Raw genomic sequence first — 27,851 nt, 5'->3', positions numbered from 1 at the left:
TAGTGGTAGAGTGTCTGCCCTGAGGGCGGAAGATCGTGGGTTCGATGCCCGGCCGCGTCATACCAAAAGACGTTTAAAGATGGTACATATTGTTTCGCTGCCTGGCGCTCGGCATTAAGAGGCTAACACAAGGACTGGTCGGCTCGGAGTCAGTATACTTTGTCTGAGTGGGATGTTCATGTTAAACTGCGGAACAGTACATCAGTGTGCTAGCACTACAAAGTCGGCATAAGTCTGGTCTAGTACAAACACACACACTCACAGATACACACAGACACAGACACACGCATGCACGTAGATATGTAAGTGCAGTAATCTTGACAGTAAACCCGATTTCACCTCGCGGCGGTCGGGTAGCCTTGTGGTTAAAGCGTTCGCTCGTCACGCCGAAGACCCGGGTTCGATTCCTGACGTGGCTACAATGTGTGAAGCCTATTTCCGGTGTCCCCCGCCGTGATATTGCTGGAATATTGCTAAAAGCGGCGTAACACCATACTCACTCACTCACTCACTCACTCACCCGATTTTACCGCACCTCACCACCTCAGGTTACTCACAAGAAGATGTTTATGTTTTTAGAAACAGTTACGTCATAAAAATGAATTCCGTCCGCTTCCTTCCGAGAAATGTTTATCTTTAAATTAGTCCTCTTGGCCTTCATATATAGGTCATCCTTATGTCAACTCTAAGGTTAACAGCTTCGGATTTCATAAAGATAATCCTTCACACGTGTGTCAGGTGTCCTTGTGCTTTCTAAATGATTGAAGGATCGTTCATATATCAATCCCATGTGCTTGCAGTTCGCAGTCACCAACTATTTGTGACAGCATAAACTAAGGAGTAATGTCTCAACCGCAATTTGTTGTCATCTAATCATTCAGATACCATAGTGTTGTACCTTTGTTTGTCATGTAGGGCAATAGGAACATGTTTAAATCCAAGTTCCCCAATACTTGCGAGGGCCTTCCTGGTCACGTCAAATCAGATGTTAAGACCGTTAAGGTTGATAGGTTCCAATGGTTGATTACTGATTTAGGAACCAATATATCTGAAGTACACCGCTCCGTCGTCTCTGCGTCCATCATTTGGTCTAGGTCATATCTACCACATGGTCTTCCACACATGCAGTCACTGGCTCAGTTTTCTTTTCAAACGATGCCATGTAGCACCGTCTGATCCGTTCGATGACATATTCCAGTAGGAGGGCGGTAACGCCACAAGCCACACCGATGGCAACGAGGCACAGCGCGTTCAGGAAGTTGCCGATAGTTATAGGTTGTCCTCCGAGAGTGACTGAAGGGTTCTTCAGATAGCTATGGTTCCACCAAGTTTCTTCCCATGTCTCCAGCAACCCAATCTCACTCATAGTCGACATGCTGAAATCAACGCGGATATACTCATGACAAAATATAACGGAACGGTTAGGAGACGCAGGGTGCCCGAAGATTAGCAGGTATTAGGAGCGTTGAGAAATGTATATTGCAAAGTAACTTCAATACTATTTAAAACCTGATTTAAAAAAAACCTAGATCCAATTTCTCCTTTTATTCTTCCATCCATTTCAGATAGTTTGTCAATATCCCAGTCAGGTCTAAATGGATAGAACATACTATATGAACAACCTACTGCTCGTTTGATAGATCCTGTAATCCTATTGTAGAACTTTACATCAGACTGTAAATTATGCTTACTTTGTAGGTCATGTTTACTCTTTACATTACTATCGTCATAAAATATATCCCTGATAAACAAAACATTATAAAGAAATTTTCCATTGACGGTAACCAAATTATTATTTCTTTATTGTCAGTAATCTGCTTTCTTGAATTCATCAAATATTCACAAAACGATGGAACCAATACCCGAAGTCTGCTTACATTGTAAATACGTCTAAATAAAAATGGATGAACTTCAATACACTATATATATCTAAAAAGTGAAAGAGAAGCTTTGACTAATGTGCTTTTTAGCATTAAAATAATTTATTTTGTAATAGTGAGTGAGAGTGAGTTGGGTTTAACGCCGCTTTTAACAGTATTCCAGTTATATCACGGCGTCTCAGACGTTTACCACTTCGGTGAAACCAACGAGCACGGGTATGGTGCTGACAAATCCTCGGGGATCGGGATTCGAACCCACAATCATAGGTTTCTGGCGTGCCCAAGGGACGCAACTCTGCACAGCGAATCGCGGCGCCTTAGACGACTGGGCAACCCGTGCCCTCTATTTTGAATTAATTTCTGTATAAGTGCATCAATGTAATGACAAAGGAACACCTATTCATTTCATTTGCTTTAAAAGATTACAATCAACTGATATTCAGAACCACTTCAGGTTCTAGGAGACACATGTGTCTAATTCTGGAGGGTACTCACACTCTCTCAAAATCTGGCAGGAAGGGGGAGTCGGGTGGAACTGCCAGGGCCACATGGGTGGAATACAGGTTCTCCCCGACTATGCGGAGATCTAGCGGGCGTGACACCGACTGCATGTACTCCAGCGTTGCCCGGCTCGAGATGAGGGCATACTTCTCCGTCTGGACCTTGTGGAGCTGCACCTCAATGTCTCGACTGAGGACACTCGGGTCTGACTGGGCGAACTTTCGGACACCATCAAGGGCCTTCTGGAACTCTGGACGAGTGGAGTTCTGGCAGGAAATATAAGACAATAGATGGTAGAGGAGTTAACTGATACATAATATAAAAAAAATGAACTATTTACAAAAACACTTTTTTATTCAAATCCAAATCGATCCAAAGTATATTTGATGTACAGAATGAGGGGTGAAATGAGGCTCTTATCCATCTTAATTGGTGTAATGTCTAGGACATCATAAAAATATTGTAATTGTCCCGTTTTAGATGTCAGTCTCAGATGTGAGGGGGCACGGATGAGGGTGCATTGGTTAGGGTGCACGGATAAGGGGGGTACTGGTAAGGGGGCATGGGTGAGGGGGGTACGGGTGAGGGGGCATGGGTGAGGGGGCACGGATGAGGGGGGGGGTATGGAGAGGGGCACAATTACGGGGGATTGATGAGGGTGCACGGGTAAGGGGGCAAGGGTGAGGTACCACTGATGAGGAGGTATGGGTGAGGGCACGGTTAAGGAGGAAGGATGAGGGGCCAGGATGAGGAGGCATGAGTGACGGGGCCTGGGTGAGGGGGGTGAGGGGGCACGGTCGATGGGCATGGGTGAGGGGGCACGGGTGAGGAGCACGGGTGAGGGGCGCGGTTTAGGGGGCGCGGGTGAGGGGCATGGGTGAGGGGGTTGTGGGTGCATGGGTGAGGGGGCACGGATGAGGGCACGGTTAAGAAGGAAGGATTAGGGGGCAGGGTGAGGAGGCATGAGTGACGGGGCATGGGTGAGGGGGGTGAGGGGGCATGGTCGAAGGGCATTGGTGAGGGGGCACGGTTGAGGGGCATGAGTGAGGGGGCAGGGGTGAGCGGCATGGATGAGGGGGTGTGGGTGCATGGGTGAGGGGGCACGGATGAGGGCACGGTTAAGGAGGATGAATGAGGAGGCATGGATGAGAGATTCGAACCCATGATTATAGGTTTTGTGGGTACTGAACCCGAACCGTAAAGTCCCTCGTTTATCCCCATGACGCAGAACACCAAGCAGGGTAACAACAAGTACCATCTGTTAACGTCTTTTGACACGGCCACGAACAGCTATGTACGTTCATTGTTATTCGTCGCATAATTTGGTAACACCAAGCATTGTGATTAGTTTTACACTTACGGTTAGTATTAGCATAGCAATAGACCCGTCAAATAATCCCCATCTGTACTCCTCATTCTCAACGAGATCCGTCAGCGACTTGAACGGGACTGCTTCCTCCTGCACGGCGAAGGATACGATGAGGGTGGCGCTGTAGGTGGCAGCGATCACGATGCAGAAGATCCACCACGTCGACAGGAGGACTCGGCCGGTGCAAGAACCAGGTTCCTGGGTTCCACCTGTCAGGATAATACCATCATCTCAGAAACTTCTGACATAAAACCGACGATTATTCAATCGAAAGTATTCATATTATTTGGATATTGTAAGAATAACGACGCTAAATTAAAACACGTGTACCTATTTGCTTCGTAGGTTTGTGTTCAACATATTACCTCAAGCTGCCCTTCACCCTACCACCCACCCCCAATAAAAAACGAAATTAAAAACAACCGTATTGAAACAATTATTTAAATAGGATTCTAATTCATACGAACCACGCCATTGTATAGTTGTTTCTATGTTTACTCTTCTTTTTCACATTTTCTTCTTATTGTTTTCTTTCTTTATTTATTTATTTATTTATTTATTTATTTATTTATTTATTTATTTATTTATTTATTTATTTATTTATTTTATTTTATCTTCTCTTTTTTCTTTTTCTTTTTTTTTGTGTGTAGGGGGGCGGGGAATGATATGGAGTGGGGTGCGTTTTAGGTAGTATTTACAATAATTATGTTGTAAGGTACAGAGCTGGCTATTGTAGTATCACCTTGCATGAGCACGGATCCAAGCAGATACCAGACAGTTTTCCAGGATATCTCCAGAGGGCTCTGTCTCTCCATCATCCCGCTGTAATAAGGGTTAAGTCTCTCTGTGACCGCCACCATCAACATGACAAACACCAGTGCTGCTGTTATACACAGCACGACGAGGGGGGTGAAGGGACGTGTCAGATGCTTCCAATTGAAGTCTTCCGTCTTCCACTTCCGGTACACGATGTCGGTCACTTCCCTTCGAAAGGCCGGAAGTACAAAATCAACGACCTGGTCTCTCTGGTAGTGGATAGTGATGTCAGCTAGGGCAAGGTCAGCTTCCTGGGAGATGGGGGAAAGGTGGCGAATGGAGCATATATTGTTTCATTTCATGCGCTGAAGAAATTTGCATTAACAGCTTTCGTTATATAGTGAACGTTTTATATCTGCAACGATGTTGAACAGAGGGAAGACACAGTTAATAATACTCACCCGTCGGTGTAGTTCCCCGACCATGCCGATCCACGAGCCATCTTCTACAACTCCCCAGGTCTGGTCTTTGTTCTCATACAGCGTGTACCTGCACACACACACACACAAATGGTAGATAACATTGTCCTCACAGATGGAGGGTAACAATGTACACACACAGATGGAAGGTAATAATGTACACACACACAGATGGAAGGTAAGAATGTACATACACAGATGGAAGGTAAGAATGTACACACAGATGGAAGGTAAGAATGTACACACACAGATGGAAGGTAAAAATGTACATACAGATGGAAAGTAAGAATGTACAAACACAGATGGAAGGTAAGAATGTACATACAGATGGAAGGTAAGAATGTACATACAAAGATGGAAGGTAAGAATGTACACACAGATGGAAGGAAAGAATGTACATACAGATGGAAGGTAAGAATGTACATACACAGATGGAAGGTAAGAATGCACACACAGATGGAAGGTAAGAATGTACATACAGACGGAAGGTAACAATGTACATACAAAGATGGAAGGTAAGAATGTACACACAGATGGAAGGTAAGAATGTACATACAAAGATGGAAGGTAAGAATGTACACACAGATGGAAAGTTACAATGTACACACAGATGGAAGGTAAGAATGTACATACAGATGGAAGGTAAGAATGTACATACACAGATGGAAGGTAAGAATGTACACACAGATGGAAGGTAAGAATGTACATACAGATGGAAGGTAAGAATGTACATACAGATGGAAAGTAAGAATGTACACACAGATGGAAGGTAAGAATGTACATACAGATGGAAAGTAAGAATGTACACACAGATGGAAGGAACCAATGTACATACAAAGATGGAAGGTAAGAATGTACACACACAGATGGAGGGTAAGAATGTACACACAGATGGAAAGTAAGAATGTACACACACAGATGGAAGGTAACAATGTACACACAGATGGAAGGTAAGAATGTACACACACAGATGGAAGGTAACAATGTACACACACAGATGGAAGGTAAGAATGTACACACAGATGGAAAGTAACAATGCACACACAGATGGAGGGTAAGAATGTACACACAGATGGAAAGTAAGAATGTACACACAGATGGAAGGTAAGAATGTACATACAAAGATGGAAGGTAAGAATGTACACACAGATGGAAAGTAACAATGTACACACACAGATGGAGGGTAAGAATGTACACACAGATGGAAAGTAAGAATGTACACACAGATGGAAGGTAAGAATGTACATACAAAGATGGAAGGTAAGAATGTACACACAGATGGAAGGTAAGAATGTACATACAGATGGAAGGTACCAATGTACACACACAGATGGAAGGTAACAATGTACACACAGATGGAAAGTACCAATGTACACACACAGATGGAAGGTAAGAATGTACACACAGATGGAAAGTTACAATGTACACACACAGATGGAAGGTAAGAATGTACACACAGATGGAAAGTTACAATGTACACACACAGATGGAAGGTAAGAATGTACACACAGATGGAGGGTAACAATGTACACACACAGATGGAAGGTAAGAATGTACACACAGAGATGAAAGGTAAGAATGTACACACAGATTGAAGGTTAGAATGTACACACAGATGGAAGGTAAGAATGTACACACAGATGGAAGGTAAGAATGTACACACACAGATGGAAGGTAAGAATGTACACACAGATGGAAAGTAAGAATGTACACACACAGATGGAAGGTAAGAATGTACACACACAGATGGAAGGTAAGAATGTACACACACAGATGGAAGGTAAGAATGTACACACACACATGGAAGGTAAGAATGTTCACATACAGATGGAAAGTTACAATGTACACACACAGATGGAAGGTAAGAATGTACACACAGATGGAAGGTAAGAATGTACACACAGATGGAAGGTAAGAATGTACACACACAGATGGAAGGTAAGAATGTACACACAGATGGAAAGTAAGAATGTACACACACAGATGGAAGCTTAAGGTAAGAATGTACACACACAGATGGAAGGTAAGAATGTACACACACAGATGGAAGGTAAAAATGTACACACAGATGGAAAGTAACAATGTACACACACAGATGGAAGGTAAGAATGTACACACAGATGGAAAGTAACAATGTACACACACAGATGGAAGGTAAGAATGTACACACACAGATGGAAAGTAAGAATGTACACACTCAGATGGAAAGTAAGAATGTACACACACAGATGGAAGGTAAGAATGTACACACAGATGGAAGGAACCAATGTACACACACAGATGGAAGGTAAGAATGTACACACAGATGGAAGGTAACAATGTACACACACAGATGGAAGGTAAGAATGTACACACAGATGGAAAGTAACAATGTACACACAGATGGAAGGTAAGAATGTACACACACAGATGAAAGGTAAGAATGTACACACCGATTGAAGGTAAGATTGTACACACAGATGGAAGGTAAGAATGTACACACACAGATTGAAGGTAAGAATGTTCACATACAGATGGAAAGTTACAATGTACACACACAGATGGAAGGTAAGGATGTACACACACACAGATGGAAGGTAATAATGTACGCACACAGATGGAAGTGAGAATGTACACACACAGATGGAAGGTAAGAATGTACACACACAGATGGAAGGTAAGAATGTACACACACAGATGGAAGGAAAGAATGTTCACATACAGATGGAAGGTAATAATGTACGCACACAGATGGAAGGTAATAATGTACGCACACAGATGGAAGGTAACAATGTACACACACAGATGGAAGGTAAGAATGTACACACAGATGGAAGGTAAGAATGTACACACACAGATGGAAGGTAACAATGTACACACAGATGGAAAGTAACAATGCACACACAGAGATGGAAGGTAAGAATGTACACACACAGATGGAAGGTAAGAATGTACACACAGAGATTGAAGGTAAGAATGTACAGACACAGATTGAAGGTAAGAATGTTCACACAGAGATCGAAGGTAACAATGTACACACACACAGATGCCAGGTAAGAATGTACACACACAGATGGTTGGAAACAAAGTCCACACAAAAGTGGTAGTGAAAATGCACCTACAGGAATTAGGTCACGTAATGATTGTTCTCACGGGTGAGACACAGGCGTGTATTGATTGGCATTATGGATTAAGTCATAATTGATATATAATGGATGGAAAACAAATACAACTTCGGTCATCGTATTGATCAAGGGTTGCGCATTTAATTTACCGATAAAACGAAAAGATTGTTTGAGAAGATGTATCAGCACATACCCTTCACACTTCCATAGTATTTAGCCATAGAAATATCAATCATCCTTGACTGTGATAGTCGCTTTCGTTGTTGGGATATTGTATGCAAAATTGAAAATACATTCAACAGGCCGATGACATACCAATTTCCAACAAACAAATGGTTTGTACTGTGAATCGGGCATTCTCGGCAAGCAAAGACTCACGTGAAGTTGAGAGCCTCTTGTAGCACCTTCAGCATCTCAATACACATGCCCTGGTAGGTTGTAGCGTTCCCGTCATCAACACGCTCCATGAATCCCGGCCACTGCCCCAACATAATACACGAGTGTGTGGATGAGTGTTTTACGGACCGATACTAGACAATACGTTGCTGATTTGTGCCAAACTGTAAGCACCAACAGTAAAAAAATCATTTTATGGATGACAACTTCTTTTTACCTTATCATGCGACTCTTAGGTATAGAGTCACCCTTGATTGACAACTGTCGATCTAAATCGAAACGTCGCATCATTAGAGAATAACGAAGTTGTCATCCATAAAATATCTTGTGTTTACTGTTACTTACTAGCTTCTATAAATTCAAAACCAACAGTGGAGACACCAAACTGATTACAGTGGCGGGTTGTAGATACAGAGCCTAATCTCTACTTTTCTTATAACGGTTTCTGAGGTAGAGTGGAGATGCACGGTGATGTTTGTTTTTCCATGTATGTAGCTGGGTGTTCTTTATGCACCTGATTCAATACTACTTGGGTTATTGTTAAGGGTTATGTCTTTAATTATCAACCAATTAATTATTTTGGTCACAATATATAGTGCATGTATATAAACACGTGCACTACTGTATTTGTTGTCGGCGGATTTGTACTGAAAGACGTTTTATAAAACTGTGGTGTATTTTTAAACCTTTTTAACTAACTAATTATATTCATTTATATAAATAAATAAACACAAATATACACACACAGACACAGTCACACAGACACACCATGTGCAAGGCACGGCATTTGAGTCTCGTATGCATCAAGTATTTAATTACCATTTCATATTATTTCGGTATTTGAAGACTTACACAATGGCAGAATCCACGGAATAGATGTGAAGTGCAGTAGTAATGAACTAATGACTGATGAACAATGCTAATGATAATGTATATCAGGGGTGACGAAATAAGTATAATGTCCACTGATCCGGATACAGCATCGTTGACAATAGCAGGATCGATTTTCAATTTTTACCAAAAGCATATATTAGCAAGGTAAATCTCCCATGCACGCTTCGTTCCATGCGAATCTATATCACTCCTCAGGAACGATTACCGATAAAAAATCAAAAGAATCTTACAAGAAAACGGGAATTTCGCCACCTGGAAATACGATAATTAACTCGTCCTCGGCCGACTCTGTTGGCAGAACTTGACAATGGGAGATCACATATTACACTTACTGGGCCAGGAACGGTCTCGCGGCAGATATGATGTCCTATTTTAAACACACGCTGTGGACATTACCATGTACTGTATACAAAGCACCGTCCATCTGACATCTGTGAAACTTATTGGTTTTCCCAGATGCCAGCATTTAGGGCGTTTGCTTTCTTCGTATCACTGCTGGTGATATAACACAAGAGACACGTACACTAAGATGACAATGTATCATGGTATCAATACCCATATCTCCGTTACACATACAAGGTATATTCCTGCAAACAATATGACGAATTCTTTAAAACCTAAACACCCAGAATGTTTGAATTAAACTTTGATGGCACCACGTTGGTCTCAAACGTGCGATACTGTTTGTCTGAGGGCCTTATGCAATGAGATTGATAATAAAGTTGGCAACAGAAAATATCTTAGGCCCGTAAAATAGTGAGCAGTCCGCTTGTCTTTGAGGTTGACAGTAAGGCATGTACCTAAAATGATGGATGTATCGTTCGGCCTCTGGCGATACAAATATACAACGGTAACGCCAGAGATTAATCAGTCTCTATTATCAACCGAAAGAGATTCCATTGGGCGTAAAACGCAAGACAGAGGTGAAAGTTATACGCGAGGATCAATAATTAGTGATGACACCAGGTGTTCGCAAAAGGGTAAGCATATCCTGCTTTTAACGTGTAGGAAAAGCCATTGGCACAGTGTAAACAGTTTATGATCACAAGTAGAAGAAGGCCTGTCGACGTCACATGCCCATTTTATGCAGGGGACATCCCAAGGAAATATTGAATAAAGTAGTGTAGCGGATGAACTATATGGAAAGTCGAAGCATGTCACAGCACTGAAAATCATTACATGTGAAAGTAGTGTGACACATTTGCTCAGAAGAGACTTTATCATAAATCACTTTTAAATGTTCTACTAGTCAAATAATGTTAAACATTTCATCAAATATTACAAAATAGATATATCGATTTTGAGTGAGTGAGTGAGTGAGTGAGTGAGTATGGTTTTACGCTGCTTAATGCAATATTCCAGCAATATCAGGCGGGGGACACCAGAAATGAGCTTCACACATTGTACCCATGTCGGGAATCGAACCCGGGTCTTCGACGTGAGACGCTTTAATCACTAGGCTACCCGACCGCCCCTTATCGATTTGGAATAGAAATGACTTCATTTATCATTTGTGAAGGCACTTGGTTACAATTTCAGTGACAATTAGACATTTATTGTGTGTATATATGCTTGTCTTGTTTACGTTTTGTAGAAACACGTCTCATTCAGCATTGTGAAAATCGAAGCATATTATCGATGTATTGATATATTGCGCATGGGTATTATCACAACATGAACATTTCATCAAATACGTCCTGATAAAAGTTAATTCTGTTCTCTGCTACATTTTGTATTAATTCACCTGATGAAGGAGTAAGTATATACTCCGAAACGTTGCGTTCCACATAATATAGAAGTTGACAGCCAAACATTCTCTTCCTGATAAATATGTTGAAAAGACAAATGTGGTCGGTTTAAAAGTTAAATGTTTGTTTCGCTGTTAAGAATAGTAAACGTCATAATAAAGTCTCAGTTCAATGCTCCTCACACTATTTGGGGAGGCTTCAACACTCTTCACGTACCGGCTGAATCGTTATATTCATATGTCGTAGGTTGTAGCCATATTTGACGTTAGGGAAGAGAAAGTCGTTTAAATCTGCTCGTGTCTTGGACAGCGGGTGTTTGACGTAGTGGTGGGTGTCGCCCACTCCCTCGGCAACATGCACGTAGAGGCGTTCGGACTCCGCCGTCTGGAAGGCCTAGAATACAACGTACGCCAGTTTTAGTACATTTATTTGAGCAAATATCCGACTTCAAACATACGAGGGGCGTTCAATAAGTTTTGCAGCTTGGGCATTTGTGTTTACACAAACAATGTCAACTTGTGGCAGGTGTGACACTAGTCATAACATCAGGTTGACACGTGTCATAACATGTTCCAGACACAACAATAAGTTAGATGAGTGGCTTTATTCACCTAAGGGTGGTCTTAATCATGGATTCTGTCAAACATGAACAACGCGCTGCAATAAAGTTCCTTACATGCTCCGGTTCACAAGTCAAGAATTGCACAGGCCGCCATATGTGAATGTGGATTCGAACAGTTAAACCACCCACCCTACAGCCCAGACTGTGACTATTTCCTGTTCCGGCAAATTATATCTGCCCTACGTGGAAGACGCTTCCAGGATGACGAGGACATAAAGGCTGCCACAGAGGCGTGGTTAGAGGGCCAATCTGCGGATTTCTATAAAAGTGGTGTTAAAAGCTTGAAGGACAAATGGAGTAAGTGTATTGAGGTGAATGGAGATTATGTTGAATGATAAAAGCGCAAAAGATATTCTGCGACTTTGTCTTATATTGAAGTTGCAAATCTTATTGAACGCCCCTCGTATCACAAAAATAGTAAAAGCTTTTTAACGATATTTAAAAAAAAATGTTATGTTAATTGATTATTAAGGAATAACGCTGTGACTTAGAGAGTAAGGATCTCTTAGAATTTGGTTGTACAGCAAGTGCGTGATTCGCCTTTTCGACAATTTTAACATTATGCCATACCTATCACGTCTCGGTATACTAAGAATGGGCTTCACCCATTGTACCCATGTGGAAACCGAACCCGGGCTGTTGATATGATTACCCACTAGACTACCACAATGCCTCAGACTACCGACTTACCGACTCCAAGTGATGAGCGATGACGCACACTACAGCTGCCGACGTCATGTTGCCGCAGACGTTGAGGTTTTTCCCAAGACCCGAGAACGTCTTTTCCAGCACAAGTGACTGAAACAGAAATTGTAACGCCATTAACTAAACTGTAACATTCCGTAACATGTTTGGAATAAATTACTTCAAAAGAGAATAGCTTTCGTAGTTCAAATTTTAAAGTTCACCTTAATTTATATACATAATTAAATACACCATAACTAACATGAAAGATTAAAGACATGGTAGGTATGTACATAATGACTTACCTCAATTGACGCATTCATGTCATGGTCATATGGGGAGATTCCAGGTGATATGACGGCCATATTTTCTAGATCACGAGACACGTTCTCCAACACGTGGATGTCCACTGTTTGTGTGATGACCAACCAGAATGACCGGTGGCGGAAGTCCGTGGTTCTCGGGAACAAAGCATCGAAATTGTTTATCTGAAATAGTGTTCACAATCGTGTAGGCGATAGTAGGTATAAGACATACCGTGTTTCCTCTATAAGACGCCGTCCAATTGACGCCGGGTATACGCTCTGTCCAAAAGAGAGGCCGGGTGTATTATTTGTTGTAATCAATTATCCCTATCGCATTAACTTGTAATGATTTCTCCCTTCAATAGTAACTTTTGTTTGTTTGTTGTTTAACGCCGCACTCAGCAATATTCAAGCTATGTGACGGCGGTCTGTGAATATTCGAGACTTGACCAGACAGTCCAGTGACTGACATCATGAGCATCGTTCCACGCAATTGGGATCGATGACATTCATCAACCAAGTCAGCGAGCCTGACCACCCGATCCCGTTAGTCGCCTCTTACGACAAGCATAGTCGCTTTTTACGACAAGCATTGGTTGCTGAAGACCTATTCTACCCGCAATAATAACCATTTCCTGCTAATGTACCCTTTGTAAAACTGTAAAATTTGGGATTTGGTAAAGAAGTGAGTTGCCACTCTACCAGCATGAAGAGAACAGACACCGGGCCAATAATAGATCCCGGGTCAACGGCATACGCGAAAATACAAGACGTCCGGGCGCCTTAAAGAGGAAATACGGTAAACGAATTAAGAATTAATGATTTGTACCGATCAGACGTACGGATTTAGCATCTCGCCACCTATATCTTCAACCCGGGGGTTATAAACATGCATTAATGCCAACTCAGTAGACGTGGAAACCGATTATTATATTTCCCCTCTTACATTAAGTTTAAACTGTGTAAGAGTGGAATGTTCTCCGGGGTGTTTGTCTCGAACAGTATCGTCATTACAATGACTTTAGGAAGAAAGCACTGGATTTATCGACAAGTTTTTCTCTATAAGTATATTTAGTCATTGCGTTATCCAAAGATTTCACCGAGCATTGTTTAAGAGTATTGATTAAATATACAATCTTCTTATTTGATGCTCTCGTGTATGAAATACAATGCCATATTTCAGTGATCTCCATCAGTACCTCTTGCATATATTCTAGGAGAGTAGATTCTGACCCCAACAGAATTCCATATATTCCCTTCACATAGGTCCTGTTGTGTATGTGTGCGAGCTCCGAGCGCCACCTGGTGGTAGCGGATAGAGTCTCGGTGCTGTACATCATCAGCTTCATATCCAGGCTGGACGGTAGGTGTTTCTCCAAGAACTGACCTAGAAATCTTCCTGCTTTTTTAGGGAAAATAACAAAGGTTAACATAAACCAAACATGTCATGTCCAAAAGAAAGGATACCACGTGTTTGAAAGGACATTACAAAAAAACTAAACGATACAGACATTTCAAATTGGTATATGACTTGTGAGTATTGTTTTCACAGTATGTGTACAAAAATTCATTCAAAAATCAATCCTTTACAATCATGAGGACAGACATGTAAAGACGCGGGGGCTCCAAAATGAAAATTTCATTTGAACACAGTTGATGAGTCAAGTGTGGAAAATGTCACAACACACGTCTAAAAGTCACGTTAGTACCGGGTATGTCCACCGTGAGCGTCAATACACGCTAGTACACGTCTACGGGCTGATGACGTCAGGCGTCTGATGACGTTGGAGGGGGGGGGGGGGGGTGCGTTGCCATTCATGGAGGAGGCATTGTTCCAATTCCTGGAGGTTAACTGGAGGCATAGGGCGATTCCTGACTTTGCGGCCGAGAATGTCCCACATGTGTTCGATTGGGTTCATGTCCGATGAACATGCCGGCCATGGTAAAACGTGAGTGTTGGCGTTTGCTAGGAAGTTCTGGGTCAGCCTTGGCGTGTGAGGCCTCGCATTATCGTGCTGGAAAATGATACCATTAGGCTGTTGTTGGATGAATGGCACCACAACTGGTTGTAAGATGTCATCACGATAACGCTGCGCATTCAGGTTTCCTCGAATAACGACGAGTCTCGTTTTGACGTCACCGCAGATTCCACCCCAAACCATTAAACCTCCGCCTCCATATGGCCTGACTTGATGGATGCAGTTCGGTGCCAAACGTTCACCTACTCTTCGGTACACACGCTGCCGGCCGTCGTTCCTGAAGATGCAAAATCTGCTTTCGTCAGAAAACATGACACGTGCCCAGTTCCACCGTTGCCACCGTCGAAGTCGCCTGGCCCATATCCGTCTGTTGAGTCGGTGTTGAGGTGTCAGGAACGCTCCGCGTTAGGGGCGACGTGCTCGGATACCATGTGCCCGCAGTCTCCTGTACACGGTTTGTCGACTTATCACGTGTCCCAGTGCCGTCCGTGCCGTTAACGTCGCCGTTACGAAGCGGTTCCGAAGGTGAAGTACCCGGATGTGGCGGTCTTCAATAGGCGTGGTCACCCGGTTCTCGGCCTGTCTGCTGTCCGACCTGTTTGACGCAATCGCTGCATTAACCTGGTGACGGTTATGCGCGCGCATCCTTACCTTCTGGCGACGTCGCGGTGCGTAGCTCCCTGTTGGAGCATTCCTACGGCTCTCTCTCTCTCTCAATCGCTGTCAAACGTGGCATCGCTTTTGTGTGCTTTTTGTTGCTGTGATCCCAACGTGTCGGGTCAGCAGTTTTATACAGAAGATAGGGGGGGGGGGGGGGGGGGGGGGGGTGTCGCCAAGTGGATTAAAGTGTTCGATCGTCACGCAAAAGACCCGGGTTCGATTCCCGACATGGGTACAATGTGTGAAGCCCATTTTGGGTGTTCCCCGCCGTGATATTGCTGGAATATTGCTAAAAGTCGGCTTAAAACCACACTCACTCACTCACTCACTACTATAATTATAATCATAACGCCATCATTATCGTAATTATCACGGTAGTCGTTGATATGATCATTTATATTTTTATACATTGTCATGGTCTCATCTAACTGATAAAATATGCCCAAAAATATAAGTTAACAATTATCACTAATGATGCCGGACTTTTTCATTATTGATTAATAATCGTTGAGCCAAGAAGTTGTTCAAAAACATTGGAACCCAGTTGAAAATACCTTATTCATATTTGATTTCAGTAACAAACATTACACTTGCTGTTTTAATCGTATGGTGTGATGATAATGACTGTTTCATCCGTAGGTATGAAATACATCATTATTCATTTATATGCATGGCAAACGGACAGGAACGCCTCAAAATTAATTGGACATACGTGGTCATCCTGTATTTATGAACGTATTGAAAGGTATTGGATCGTTAGTTTATATTCCTGTAATGACACAATTGAGGTTTTGTAGATCTCAGATTCGGGGCCTAATGGATTGTTCGCTCGACTTTTCTAGAACAAACTAATGGATTGTTCGCTCGACTTTTCTAGAACAAACGAATAGATTGTTCGCTCGACTTTTCTAGAACAAACTAATGGATTGTTCGCTCGACTTTTCTAGAACAAACTAATGGATTGTTCGCTCGACTTTTCTAGAACAAACTAATGGATTGTTTGCTCGACTTTTCTAGAACAAACTGGTTAGTGTGTCCAGCATTATCACCACTTCGGAACTGTGTATCTATGTTTTGTTTGTTTGGTTTTTGTTTAACGCAGCACACCGGTCTGTAAATAATCGAGTCTGGGCCAGACAGTCCAGTGATTGACATCATGAGCATCGATCTACGCAATACGATGACATGCATCAACCAAGTCAGCGAACCTGACCACACGATCCCGTTGGTCGCCATTTACGACAAGCATGGTCTGCTGAAGACCTTTACCGTACCCGGATGTTCATCTATGATGCTGTAGAAGATAATGAAGATTGCTGGGACCGTTTGCTTTAATCTTGCAACGGGTGGCGCGCCTCTACGCCCAAACAATAACTACGTACAGAGAAGTATTTTCACAATAGAGACCAGTCATTTGTTGTATTCACTACCTGTGTTTTCCTCATAAAGAATCACCAGGGTATCCTGTGGGATGGCGTTTGTGTACGACGCCATGAACTCCCATGCGTCATGAAACGTCGACTGCGGCAACCACGTGGATGAGGGTGTTGAGTCATGGCCGTGCTGGCTGGGACAGGGGAGAGTCATGATGCTGTCGTCGTCGCCAAGTGTTGTCCCAAGGCGTGGAGGTGAGCACGTTGTCGAGGACGGCCCTATGAGGATGAGATCAGCTGGCGGGTCGTTACTCCGGAGGGAGGTTACTATGAATATAATTAAGGTACAGAGATGATTGGAAATGCATAAAAATGCATTATCATGACTGTGATGCTGGGACAAGACATTCGGCGTTTATGGCTATGGTACGGGATGTTTTATATTCGACTCTGTGCTGAGGGAGGGTCTAGTCTGATTGTTACTTGTTAAAACAGAAGGCCATTCAAGTATTATGTTCGATAGAACAGAACTGCACTTTATATAAATATGGACGTTTGTATTATGATCGTCTGTAAGGCCAGGGGGACATCCAAGAATGGTGAACTACTTTAAGGAAAGGAGGACAATCAAATATTGTGATCTACTGTAAGGCAAGGGGGACATTCAAGTATCATGATCGTCTGTAAGGCCAGGAGGACATTCAAGTATTGTGAACTACAGTACCTTTAAGGATAGGGGGAAAATCAAGTATTGTGATCTACTGTAAGGCAAGGGGGACATTCAAGTATTATGAACTACTTTAAGGGAAGGATCGGAGGACAATCAAGTATTATGATCGTATGTAAGGCCAGGAGGACATCCAAGTATTATGAACTACTTTGAGGAAAGAAGGACAATCAAGTATTGTGATCTACTGTACGGCAAGGGGGACATTCAAGTATTATGATCGAGTGTAAGGCCAAGAGTATATTCACATATTTTGATCTGCTGTAAGTCCAAGAAGACAATCAAGTTTTATGATCTACTGTAATCCCTTTTCGTTGTTTAACACAGCTTAAGTTAAACGTCTTGGCTACATTACCTTGTTTTGACTTTGTCTATCCGAGCAGAAATTCTGATTCATATGCAGTGGAAGGGAATTGGCTCCACAACATCTTTGTAAACATGTATTGTCATATTTGAAAAATGTCGTCGCCACACCGTATGCGTGATGTTTTGTTAGCTTGTTAGCGTGTTAGTTTTATGATGGCAGTCTATACATAATCCAGTGATTGACATCAAGAGCATCGATCTACGAAGTTGGAATACGATGACATGCATCAACCAAGTTAGCGAGCGCCCGATCCCGTTAGTCGCCTCTTACGGCAAGCATGGGTTGCTAAGGACCTATTCTACCTCCGATCTTCACGGGTCTGATCGACTGTAAGGCCAAGAATTTACTTTGCTACTATATCAGACTGTCAGGAGGACATCTATTATTAAGCTTGGCTGTAATATTGTGGGAAACGTTTCTTTTGACCTTACGAGGTCGCAATAGCATTATGTTTAATTAGTTGGTTTAAATAAAACAAACAACATCCTGTTACCTTTTAGTCTTAGTAGAAATTCGTTGTCTGTGTCAAGGATCGCTGTGAGAATTGTGATATTCACACGACAGTTGCTACGATGTGACCTCATCTCGGGCTGTGTGACGTCTTTCATCCATGACGGGTGTAATATGGTGCCTGGAGGAGGAATTGAAGAGTGGGTGGGTATGGTTTAAACAATATTCCAGCAATATGGCGGCAAGGGCACCAGAAATGGGCTTCACACATTGTACCCTAGCTTGTTGGGAATCGAACCTGGTCTTTGGCGTGACGAGCGAACGCTTTAACCACTAGGCTACCCCACGGCTACGATGATAAATTGAAGACTTAAACAAATTTGTAACATCAGCGGGTTATCGCGCACGACGAGCGGGACTAGCTTGTATTTTGTATACACTGTCGAGTGTGACGCATGCAACTTGTTTATCCAATGGCTGACGAGCATATATTGGAGCCAAGGCCCTGTTTGCTTTAAATGTTTCTGGCGCAGATTCTAATCAACTAGGTACCATTTTGGGTCAACATTATTATACAATGTATTAATACAATTAAAATGTTGTTATTTCTCCTGACTTTAATGTTGTTAAATATTGTTAGATTTATATTGTGTGAGGGCGACACAGTTATCGTTTATTTGGTGAGTAACCAATCAACGATACCCCAAAAGTGGAGTGATATTTCGGATAAAACATAATAATGTAATATCTGAGATATCAAGGCCTATTTTGGAGTATGACATTTATCGCCATGAAAACATCAAAGGAAAGTATACCGGCTAGTTGATAAATATATATGGTTAAAATGATAAAAATGAACTTGAATCAGTGATATCATTTACTTGATAGAACCAGATAAATAGAAGATAATCTGTTAATATGGAATATGTTAATCTCATCAAGGGAACTGACATGGTTGATAGGTTCATGTGTTACATGTAACATCCCTCGAGTGAAATAGCGATTGTATATCGTCAGATAAATGTGATTAACTAAATAAGCGATAAATTCCTTTTGTTATATTACTTGCAGTGAGATATCCTCATACGTGCGTGAGATAAATCCCCAATCTCTGCCGAGAGTAATAACAAATATCGCCGCCATCGAGAGGAGGTTATCAGACATCGTCACTCTCTCGAGAGAGGGTAAACAGATATCGTCACTCTCTCGAGAGAGGGTAAACATATATCGTCACTTTCTCGAGGCGGTTCAGATATCTTCACTTTCTCGAGAGGGTAATCAGATATCGTCACTATCTCGAGAAGGTAATCAGATATCTTCACTTTCTCGAGAGGGTAATCAGATATCGTCACTATCTCGAGAAGGTAATCAGATATCTTCATTTTCTCGAGATGGTAATCAGATATCTTCACTTTCTCGAGAGGGTAATCAGATATCGTCACTATCTCGAGAAGGTAATCAGATATCGTCATTCTCTCGAAAGGGTAATCAGATATCGTCACTCTCTCGAGAGGGTAATCAGATATCGTCACTATCGTGCATTGAGTATCATTTATCGTCGCTCTTGATTTTGACGATATCGATTTATCATCAAATGGCAGAGATATGAGATGAATACCCGTGTTCGGAAACACGGTAAAATAAATAAAATAAGTAAAATACGTTAAACTAGTCTAATCATGTGAGGGGATACAACATGACTTTCAGCGCGCCATTTCCCTCCTTAAAACTAGGGGTCGGTCACACATGATTATTGATATGAGTAAAACCAGTCCTTTGTTCGGCGTAAATATAACTTCATTGGGCTAAAGATCGCCTTTATATATTTTTCATTTATTAATTCTCTACACATATTTGTCCCATTTGTCCTTAACCTTTTACACCACAATCTATCGCACCTGTGTATACACTTAAGCAAAGGAGGTTGATCTCCCTGAGATAGGCCCTTAATCTGTGTAAATGTTGTCCGGCTCTCGCATGTACCAATGCCTGACGAGGGAGTCTCTGATTAGCCCTCACAGCAGTAAATATAAGACTTCAACGCCAGAGAATAATCAGTCTCGATTATGCACCGAAACAAATTACATTGGGCGTACCAGGCAAAAAAGTGATGAAAATTATAGAAATGGATCACCGAAAACCCAATTAATGGCTGGAAAATACTAGAAGGCATCCAGATGCTGAAAATTCTTAGCGACACATTTTGTCAACATTTGATTAATACCAGACTGTTTGGTAAACACCCGTAAAGAAAATAAAAAAACACTTTAAGATTGCACAGATACAATTATTATTGAGCGGAAATGATATTAACAAGACCCACATCTTGTATACATCAAAGTTGCGTCCCTTGGGCACACCAGAAACCTATGATTGTGGGTTCGAATCGAGGTTCACCTTGATTATGTTTCTAGGTTTGTCAGCACCATACCCGTGCTCGGGGGTTTCACCAAAGTTGTCAACGTCTGAGACCTGCATCACTTCAGAGTCACCTGAAATTGATTGCAAACTACCTATGTTTCACTGTAGAGTGCTGTTGTATCGCTTTATTAAAACCCGAGGTCTCTCTGGACCTTATTGTGTCCACATCGAATGTTCTTACAGGGCACGTGTGCCCAAGTGGTTAGTGGCGCCGCAATTCTCTGTCCGGGCGTGATGCATTACATGTCGTTGTCCCCGTGACGACCCGGGGTAGAATTGGTCTTCAGCAACCCATGGTTGTCGTGAAAGGCGACTAACGGGATCGCTTGATCAGGCCCGCAGACTTGGTTGATGGATGTCATCGTATCCTAATCATGTAGATCGATGCTCATGATATCAATCACTGGATTGTCTGGCCCAGACACGATCATTTACAGACCACCGTTATATAGCTGGAATATTGCTGCGTTAAACAACAAACACACAAACAAACGAATGTTGGATCCTATCGCCACGATTACAACCCTTACTGTCTAGGACCAACGTGGCGTACTGCTTTCCTCCTCTGAGGTAATTGAGATGCTTCTGTATTTTTCCTTAAGAACTTAGAGTGAGTGAGTGAGTTGGGTTTAAAAGCCGCTTTGAATAGTTCTCCAGTTATATCACGGCGTATCAGCTTAATGTGGGAGGAAAGCCCGAAGTGATGCAGATCTCGGACGTTTACCACTTCGGTGAAACCCACGAGCATGGGTATGGTGCTGACAAACCTAGAAACGTAATCGGGGCGAACCGGGATTCGAAACATTTTCCAATAACATACATCCAATAAATATACCGGATTTTTTTATGTCATTGAACTACATACCACCGGTGCGTTCTTTTTTTGATGAGTGTATGTTGCTTGTCTGAACAGCGGTGCTCGACCTCAGTATCACGTGTCAATTCGCTACACCTGGTGCCCACACCGTGTCATATTACACATTCAGCTAATCAGACAACAGTTAATCAGACCATGATAAATAGAAATTGAGACACGCTGAAGTTGTCAGCCAGATAACGTTACTTTAGAACTGTCATGTACCGGTCGGTCCTCCAAAGTAAAGTGTATTTCTCGAATATTCTTAGATATTGCAAAACCGTTCAATCACTTATTGTAACACGGCGTTATGGATATTAGCTTCTTACAAGAGTCCTTATATCTTTGGAGTGTTCGCATTCTCAGGGTGTTCGCCTGTAAAATAACATTAGGTTTATGTATTTAACATTAGGTTACCCCTTTATACATGGTATGCAGAATTAACGTGTTAGATTCAGCGAATAACCATTCACCCACGCATAACAAATGCCACACTTTGTAGCACGACCTCAGACCAAAACTTTGAGGCAATTATTCTAAACGAAAATAACTGAAATCAATATTGTAGCACATGAAATTAATACAGATGAAAACAGCTTTCCTTGATGACAAATAGCTCGCTATCTCTCCCTACAACACATCATTACTCTTAACGAGCCGCCGGCAATCCCAATAATGACCCAAGTACTTAGGACGGCCGATGTGGAGATGGGGAGGGGACAAAAGATGAACCCTGTGGCACTAATGAGGCTGGTTCCTTAGTACACAATACCAACACAATACAAACACTTTATTAATTTCTCAACATAATTAATCGAATGTGAAGAATATTGGGTATATAGATGATTTAATGACCTCAAAACATTTATAGCAGAATAAGATCGAACCAGAGATGTCTGTGAGTCCATATACCGCATCTATATTGTGTTCTTTATACATATAACCAGAACGGCTTCCAATTATTTATGTGATGAGGTTAATGATTCAACCACAGACGTTAACATCAGATATATACTACCGACAAAATATAAGGGACATGATAGTGAACGTGTAATGACGATACATGTATGTAAAATAAATTTCGGACGCCTAGACCATGATGGGGGACACATGTACGACACCATTACTGTTGGTTAACCTGCGTATGGTTGCCCTTGGTATTACCCGTCCTTCCGCCTGAAGAGCTGCCCCAAGCGGGGCCACGTTGGCGGGTATTGGGTCTCTGGCGTACACTCTCCACCCGAGAACATCCCACAGATGCTTTTGGGGGGGACATGTCAGGGTACTTAGCGACCAGTCCCGTGTCTGTTTGCCTTCTCGTCGGAGATTATCGGTGACGACCTGGGCACGATGTAGTCTGGTATTGCCATCTTGCAGTTCAAACTATCTGCCGATAATTCTAGCGAAGGGAACAACGACAGGATGCAAAATTTCGTCAACTTATCGCTGGTGAGTCAAATGTCCATTCACAATAACCAAATCAGGTTGCCTGCCATGTGTGACACCGCCCACGCCCTGGCATAAGATTCGCCGCTAAGTCACCAACGACGTGTTCTGCCATCTGTGAATAAGAGGCTTTTACCTTGATTCGTCTGTAAATATAGTTGCCTAGCCCACCCCATTCTTTGCCATCTGAGGTAAGCTGTTAGAGTCACCCCCTTCACTGGACGCCTAACCTTCTGGCGGACTGCTTTGAGCCGGTTTTCAAAATGTTGAAATTCGCCTTCCTGTTATTGTACGAAATTCACCATTAATAACAGGGGAAGATTTGAATCTATTGCGAAGTGCAATTGATGTAATGAGACGATCTTGACCAGGCGTCGTATGTTAGGCCTGCCAAGCCTAGGTTTCATTGCAACCCCACCATTTGACGGTACCCGTCTGGCAGTCGGGAAAATACACATTTGATTTGCCAAACATTCGGGTAACCTTGGATATTGATGTCTCCTCTCTACCGTACCCACAATTCGCCGTTTTGACTGTTCATTGAGAACCTGCCTTGGGTTCATTTTTAGTGATTGTCAGTTCCACCATATACACACAGTTTGGCCTCTGTGTGCACGTTCATCACGTGATGTTCATGCATGCATAATTAGTTCCCTTATTATTTGTCGGTAGCAGATATACATCCTGCTAGGTCGTCTTGGGCATGTTGGGACACATGTCAGTCACAACAATATAGTTGTGTAAACTGAGATATAATCCTTTCAATGTCAACAATAATGACATTATTGGTTTTTCAGCGGGGGTATGAAACAACGTAATGCAATAAAACAGCTGTTAAAGAATAATATGCAATCCTTAAAGGGCAAGTTCACACGGAAATGAACCTAATTTTCTTGTACTTTTTCCACAATAAAAGTGTTAACCTTGAAGTGTCATAGACAAAAATATAAAAATATCACAATTAATTAACATATGTTTTGCATTAAATCGATTTATATTTTTCACATTTACCAAGTGTTCTATTTCCATAACAAAAACACCATGGCTTATGCCCCTTGCAATATGACGTCATTGGTGCCAATTGATAAACATTATGACGTCATCATGCTATGTTAGAGCCGCTTCACGTGGTGTAGGCACTGGTGTGTGATTCTAGCGTCTCAGATGCCAGCCAGCATAGTGTTATGCTGAGTCACCACTGCGCCGGAGTGTGTCGTAGGCCATGTTGTTTTACCGAAAACTTGTACTTGATATCTTTTGCGTTCAGAATAGACAGGGACCCAGTTGAATTGGCACCAATTACGTCATAATCTAAGGGGGATAACTCAGGCCTGTTTAGCTCGAAAAACGAAAGCATCATAACGGCATATCATTTTCACACTATTGTGAGCTTCCTACTTTCACTGTGAAAAAAATGAGTGTATATTTTCAAACACAGATACTAACTAATTCTAAAATTGCGTTTTGTTTAGAAAAAGAAAGAAAGTGATTTTTGCGTGTACACTTCCCCTTTAAAGGTATTAGTTTGTACATACCACAGAACAGCATACTTACAACGTAACAAAGCATCATATATTAAACACCATGATATGGGTCCAAACTTGGCTCATTATATACATTGATGAGGGAAATCCGCTCAATTTCTCAAAATGACCTGTAAGTACCTTCATTGATGTCGGTAATACCATAACCGATTATTTAAAAAAAATATTTTGTTTGTTTGTTTGTTGTTAAAAGCCACACTCAGCAATATTCCAGCTATGTGACGGCGGTCTGTAAATAATCCAGTGATTGACATCATGCACATCGATCCACGCAATTGGGATCGATGACATGCATCAACCAAGTCAGCGAACCTGACCGACCGATCGCGTTATTCGCCTCTTACGACAAGCATTGTCGTCTTTACGGTAAGCATAGGTTGCTGAAGACTTATTCCAATCCGGATCTTCACGGGTCTTCAAAAATGTATGGATGATATTTTGTTTGTGAATGGTTTATTATTAACGACCTATCCTCTTTATTAAAGGATAGATAGGTGATAAATGACATTTGTCCAGATAGGATATAGAAACAAGCTGAGGCGTGTAGTAATTGGTTGAGAATTCCGCCCTTCTTTTTCCAAAAATATCTTGAGAAATAATAACTCACATAGTGTCCACTATACGATTCAAAGCGTTTTCCCCTATTCAATATCCACCAGTGAGGTATCAAGGAGTTATATGATTTACCCAACCGTTTGATATTGCCAGGTTAGAAAAATCGATAAAATACTAATAATTGTACCGTTATAATTAATTGTTTTGGCTCCCCCGTTGGGCGCGTTATGGCAATTAAGGAAACCACATGTGAATTAAGTACATCATTTGAAAGATCAATGCAATTGACATGCTCATCAATAGTGGTCGGACACATATAGACATGTGTTTTTTATCACTGAGCGAAATTCAACATGAATTTACTTTTGAACAAATTTAGCCCATTCACCTTCATGTGGCTTTCTACAAACAAATTTGTTTCGCACATAACTAATTACATGAAAATTATACTCTATCTTTCAGCATTTTTTCTCAAATCATTTTCTTCAAAGAACACCGTTGTACATGAGACCACAACTCTGTAAAGTAGACTTGATAACTGATGTTGTGTGCATTGTCTCCTGCTGCAAGAGTGTGCACAAGACCTCCCGCGGTACATTGGTTTCAATCAAGATTAGTTCAGCAATAATTTGAGTACTCCCTTTCAAGTGGATTAGAAACATCCTGCTATGATTTCGAACAGTTTTAACGAACGTCAGAATGTTCTGATGAGAAGTCCTTTAAAAGTTGGCCTCTGCGTGCTTCTTCTCCAAAGAACACCCACCCACTGATTGCTGTCTTCTGTGAAAGGACACCCACTGACTGCTGTCTTCTGTGAAAGGACACCCACAGACTGCTGTCTTCTGTGAAAGGACACCCACTGACTGCTGTCTTCTGTGAAAGGACACCCACTGACTGCTGTCTTCTGTGAAAGGACACCCACTGACTGCTGTCTTCTGTGAAAGGTCAGCCACAGACTGCTGTCTTCTGTGAAAGGACACCCACAGACTGCTGTCTTCTGTGAAAGGACACCCACAGACTGCTGTCTTCTGTGAAAGGACACCCACTGACTGCTGTCTTCTGTGAAAGGACACCCACAGACTGCTGTCTTCTGTGAAAGGACACCCACTGACTGCTGTCTTCTGTGAAAGGACACCCACTGACTGCTGTCTTCTGTGAAAGGATACCCACTGACTGCTGTATTTTGTGACAAAACACCCGTCCACTGTATGCAGTCACAACAGACTTTATTGCTTGTGAGTATCACTATTTTCCTCTATGACAAGACATTCACTATTTTCCTCAATGACAAGACACTCACTTTAATCTATTTTCCGATCGAAACGATAATATAACTATTGCAGTTGCACGACAATTTCTTCACAATGCGTGATTGCACACATATCCACGAGGAAAATGGGACATGTTGTTTTGCTCGTACGTACATAACCATTTTTATAGATAGTACGTCAACATGATATAACTGAGATCAATTTACGTTAAACCCACCTCCGTGGTCAAGTCTAGATTGAGTGTCTGCCCGGTGAGAGGAGGGTCACTAGTTCGACCCCCGGCTGCGTCATACCATTTGACCTTAAAATATGGTGGCTGCTGTTACCCTGTCTGGCGCTCGGCATTAAGGGGGACACAACAAGGACTGGTCGGCTCGGAGTCAGTATACTGTGTCTGAGTGGGGTATTCATGTTAACACTACGTTAAACCCCAATTTACTTCACGTCACCCACATAAGAATGTCACATATGACGAACTATAGAAATGTGTTGGCAATACCTGTCATGTACCTACCTATAGTGACGTTGTAGGAGGTCATCCTACAAGTCGCAGACAGTGCCGTCAGCTCCAGACAGACCAACAACAGCCACAGGTATCCGCGCTCCGACATCCCACTGGCGGAGTGGTCACAGGCGAGGAAACAAACCCGTCATTCTACTCCAGACGTTACTCGTAACACCAAACTCACATTGTAGTTCCAGGAATTGTCACAACACCGTTCAATATCATGTTACTCAGATCTTAAGACTCTGTTTCTCTTAGTGTTCCTTCCAGAATTATCTCTTGCTGCTTATAGAGATCATAAGCGTATCATATGGAAAAATACCCTGCTACTCTAACGTCTCACTGTAAGGATTTCCTTTGAACGAAGTTTCGCATAGTTTTTCTCCAAAGAAGGATTCATAACAGGACGCAGTTCCTGTTGAGTGAACGATTTCCCTTAAAGCGAGGCCCTGAACGTCCTTCATGAAAACATTCTATATGACCGAGAACTTCTTTTAAAACTTTTTTTTGCGGATTTCACAGCAAGGAGCTCCTGCTAAGTTTAACATCCTTTTGTAAGTATTCCACACAAACAAAGTCCATCTTGTTCAACAACCTGTTTGAAGGCTTCCACAAAAAATTTATCCAGCTAGTTCAACAACCTGCACAAACATGGATCTTTGTTGGTGGAGCTTCGTGGTGTTTTAACTTGGAACAGGGAGAATCACACAGATCGACATGGCAAAATATATTTCCTTCATAGACGCTTAACATAATAGATTTTGCGTCACAGAAGAATCAAAGAAGCAAACAAACGGAATGTGAGCTGACATGTGTTCTACTTCCATGGTGACACTGACCCTGTGGCTAAGGTATGTGTGTCACAGAACGTCGACACTGACCCTTGTTCGCTGAAGGCAGTGCTGTGATATGAAAGTATCTCACAGTGTATTGATTACGGCGTTAACATTCTGCGTCCA

The 27,851-nt window shown here is 42.1% G+C and overlaps 1 protein-coding gene across 1 annotated transcript; it reads right to left on the bottom strand.

Annotated features, from left to right (window-relative positions):
- Positions 1–420: 420 nt before the first annotated feature.
- On the bottom strand, positions 421–27,851 carry LOC124148493 (glutamate receptor-like). Its single transcript, XM_046519602.2, has 13 exons — positions 26,902–27,851; positions 18,338–18,475; positions 16,808–17,077; positions 13,938–14,140; positions 12,739–12,921; positions 12,440–12,547; positions 11,344–11,520; positions 8,468–8,568; positions 4,968–5,055; positions 4,493–4,817; positions 3,742–3,959; positions 2,376–2,647; positions 421–1,376 (listed from the first exon to the last, which is right to left on the bottom strand). The coding sequence occupies exons 1-13, from the start codon at positions 26,996–26,998 to the stop codon at positions 1,091–1,093; spliced, it is 2,466 nt and encodes an 821-aa protein (XP_046375558.2). The 5' UTR covers positions 26,999–27,851; the 3' UTR covers positions 421–1,090.

This window comes from Haliotis rufescens, unplaced genomic scaffold (assembly GCF_023055435.1).
Source record: "Haliotis rufescens isolate VD_foot unplaced genomic scaffold, xgHalRufe1.0.p SCAF_3, whole genome shotgun sequence".
In the NCBI taxonomy this organism is placed as follows: domain Eukaryota; kingdom Metazoa; phylum Mollusca; class Gastropoda; order Lepetellida; family Haliotidae; genus Haliotis; species Haliotis rufescens.
The sequence above is the reverse complement of the archived record's forward strand: the minus strand, read 5'-3'. Positions and strand labels throughout refer to the sequence as shown.

Bases quoted from the DNA above. Each gene is read 5' to 3' on its own strand.
- LOC124148493 (XM_046519602.2), bottom strand. From the start codon at position 26,998: ATGTCGGAGCGCGGATACCTGTGGCTGTTGTTGGTCTGTCTGGAGCTG. The intron at 18,476-26,901 runs GTAGGTACATGA...TTCCTCCTCCAG, and splicing joins CTCCTACAACGTCACTATAG to GCACCATATTACACCCGTCA. The intron at 17,078-18,337 runs GTAACAGGATGT...TTATATTCATAG, and splicing joins ATTTCTACTAAGACTAAAAG to TAACCTCCCTCCGGAGTAAC.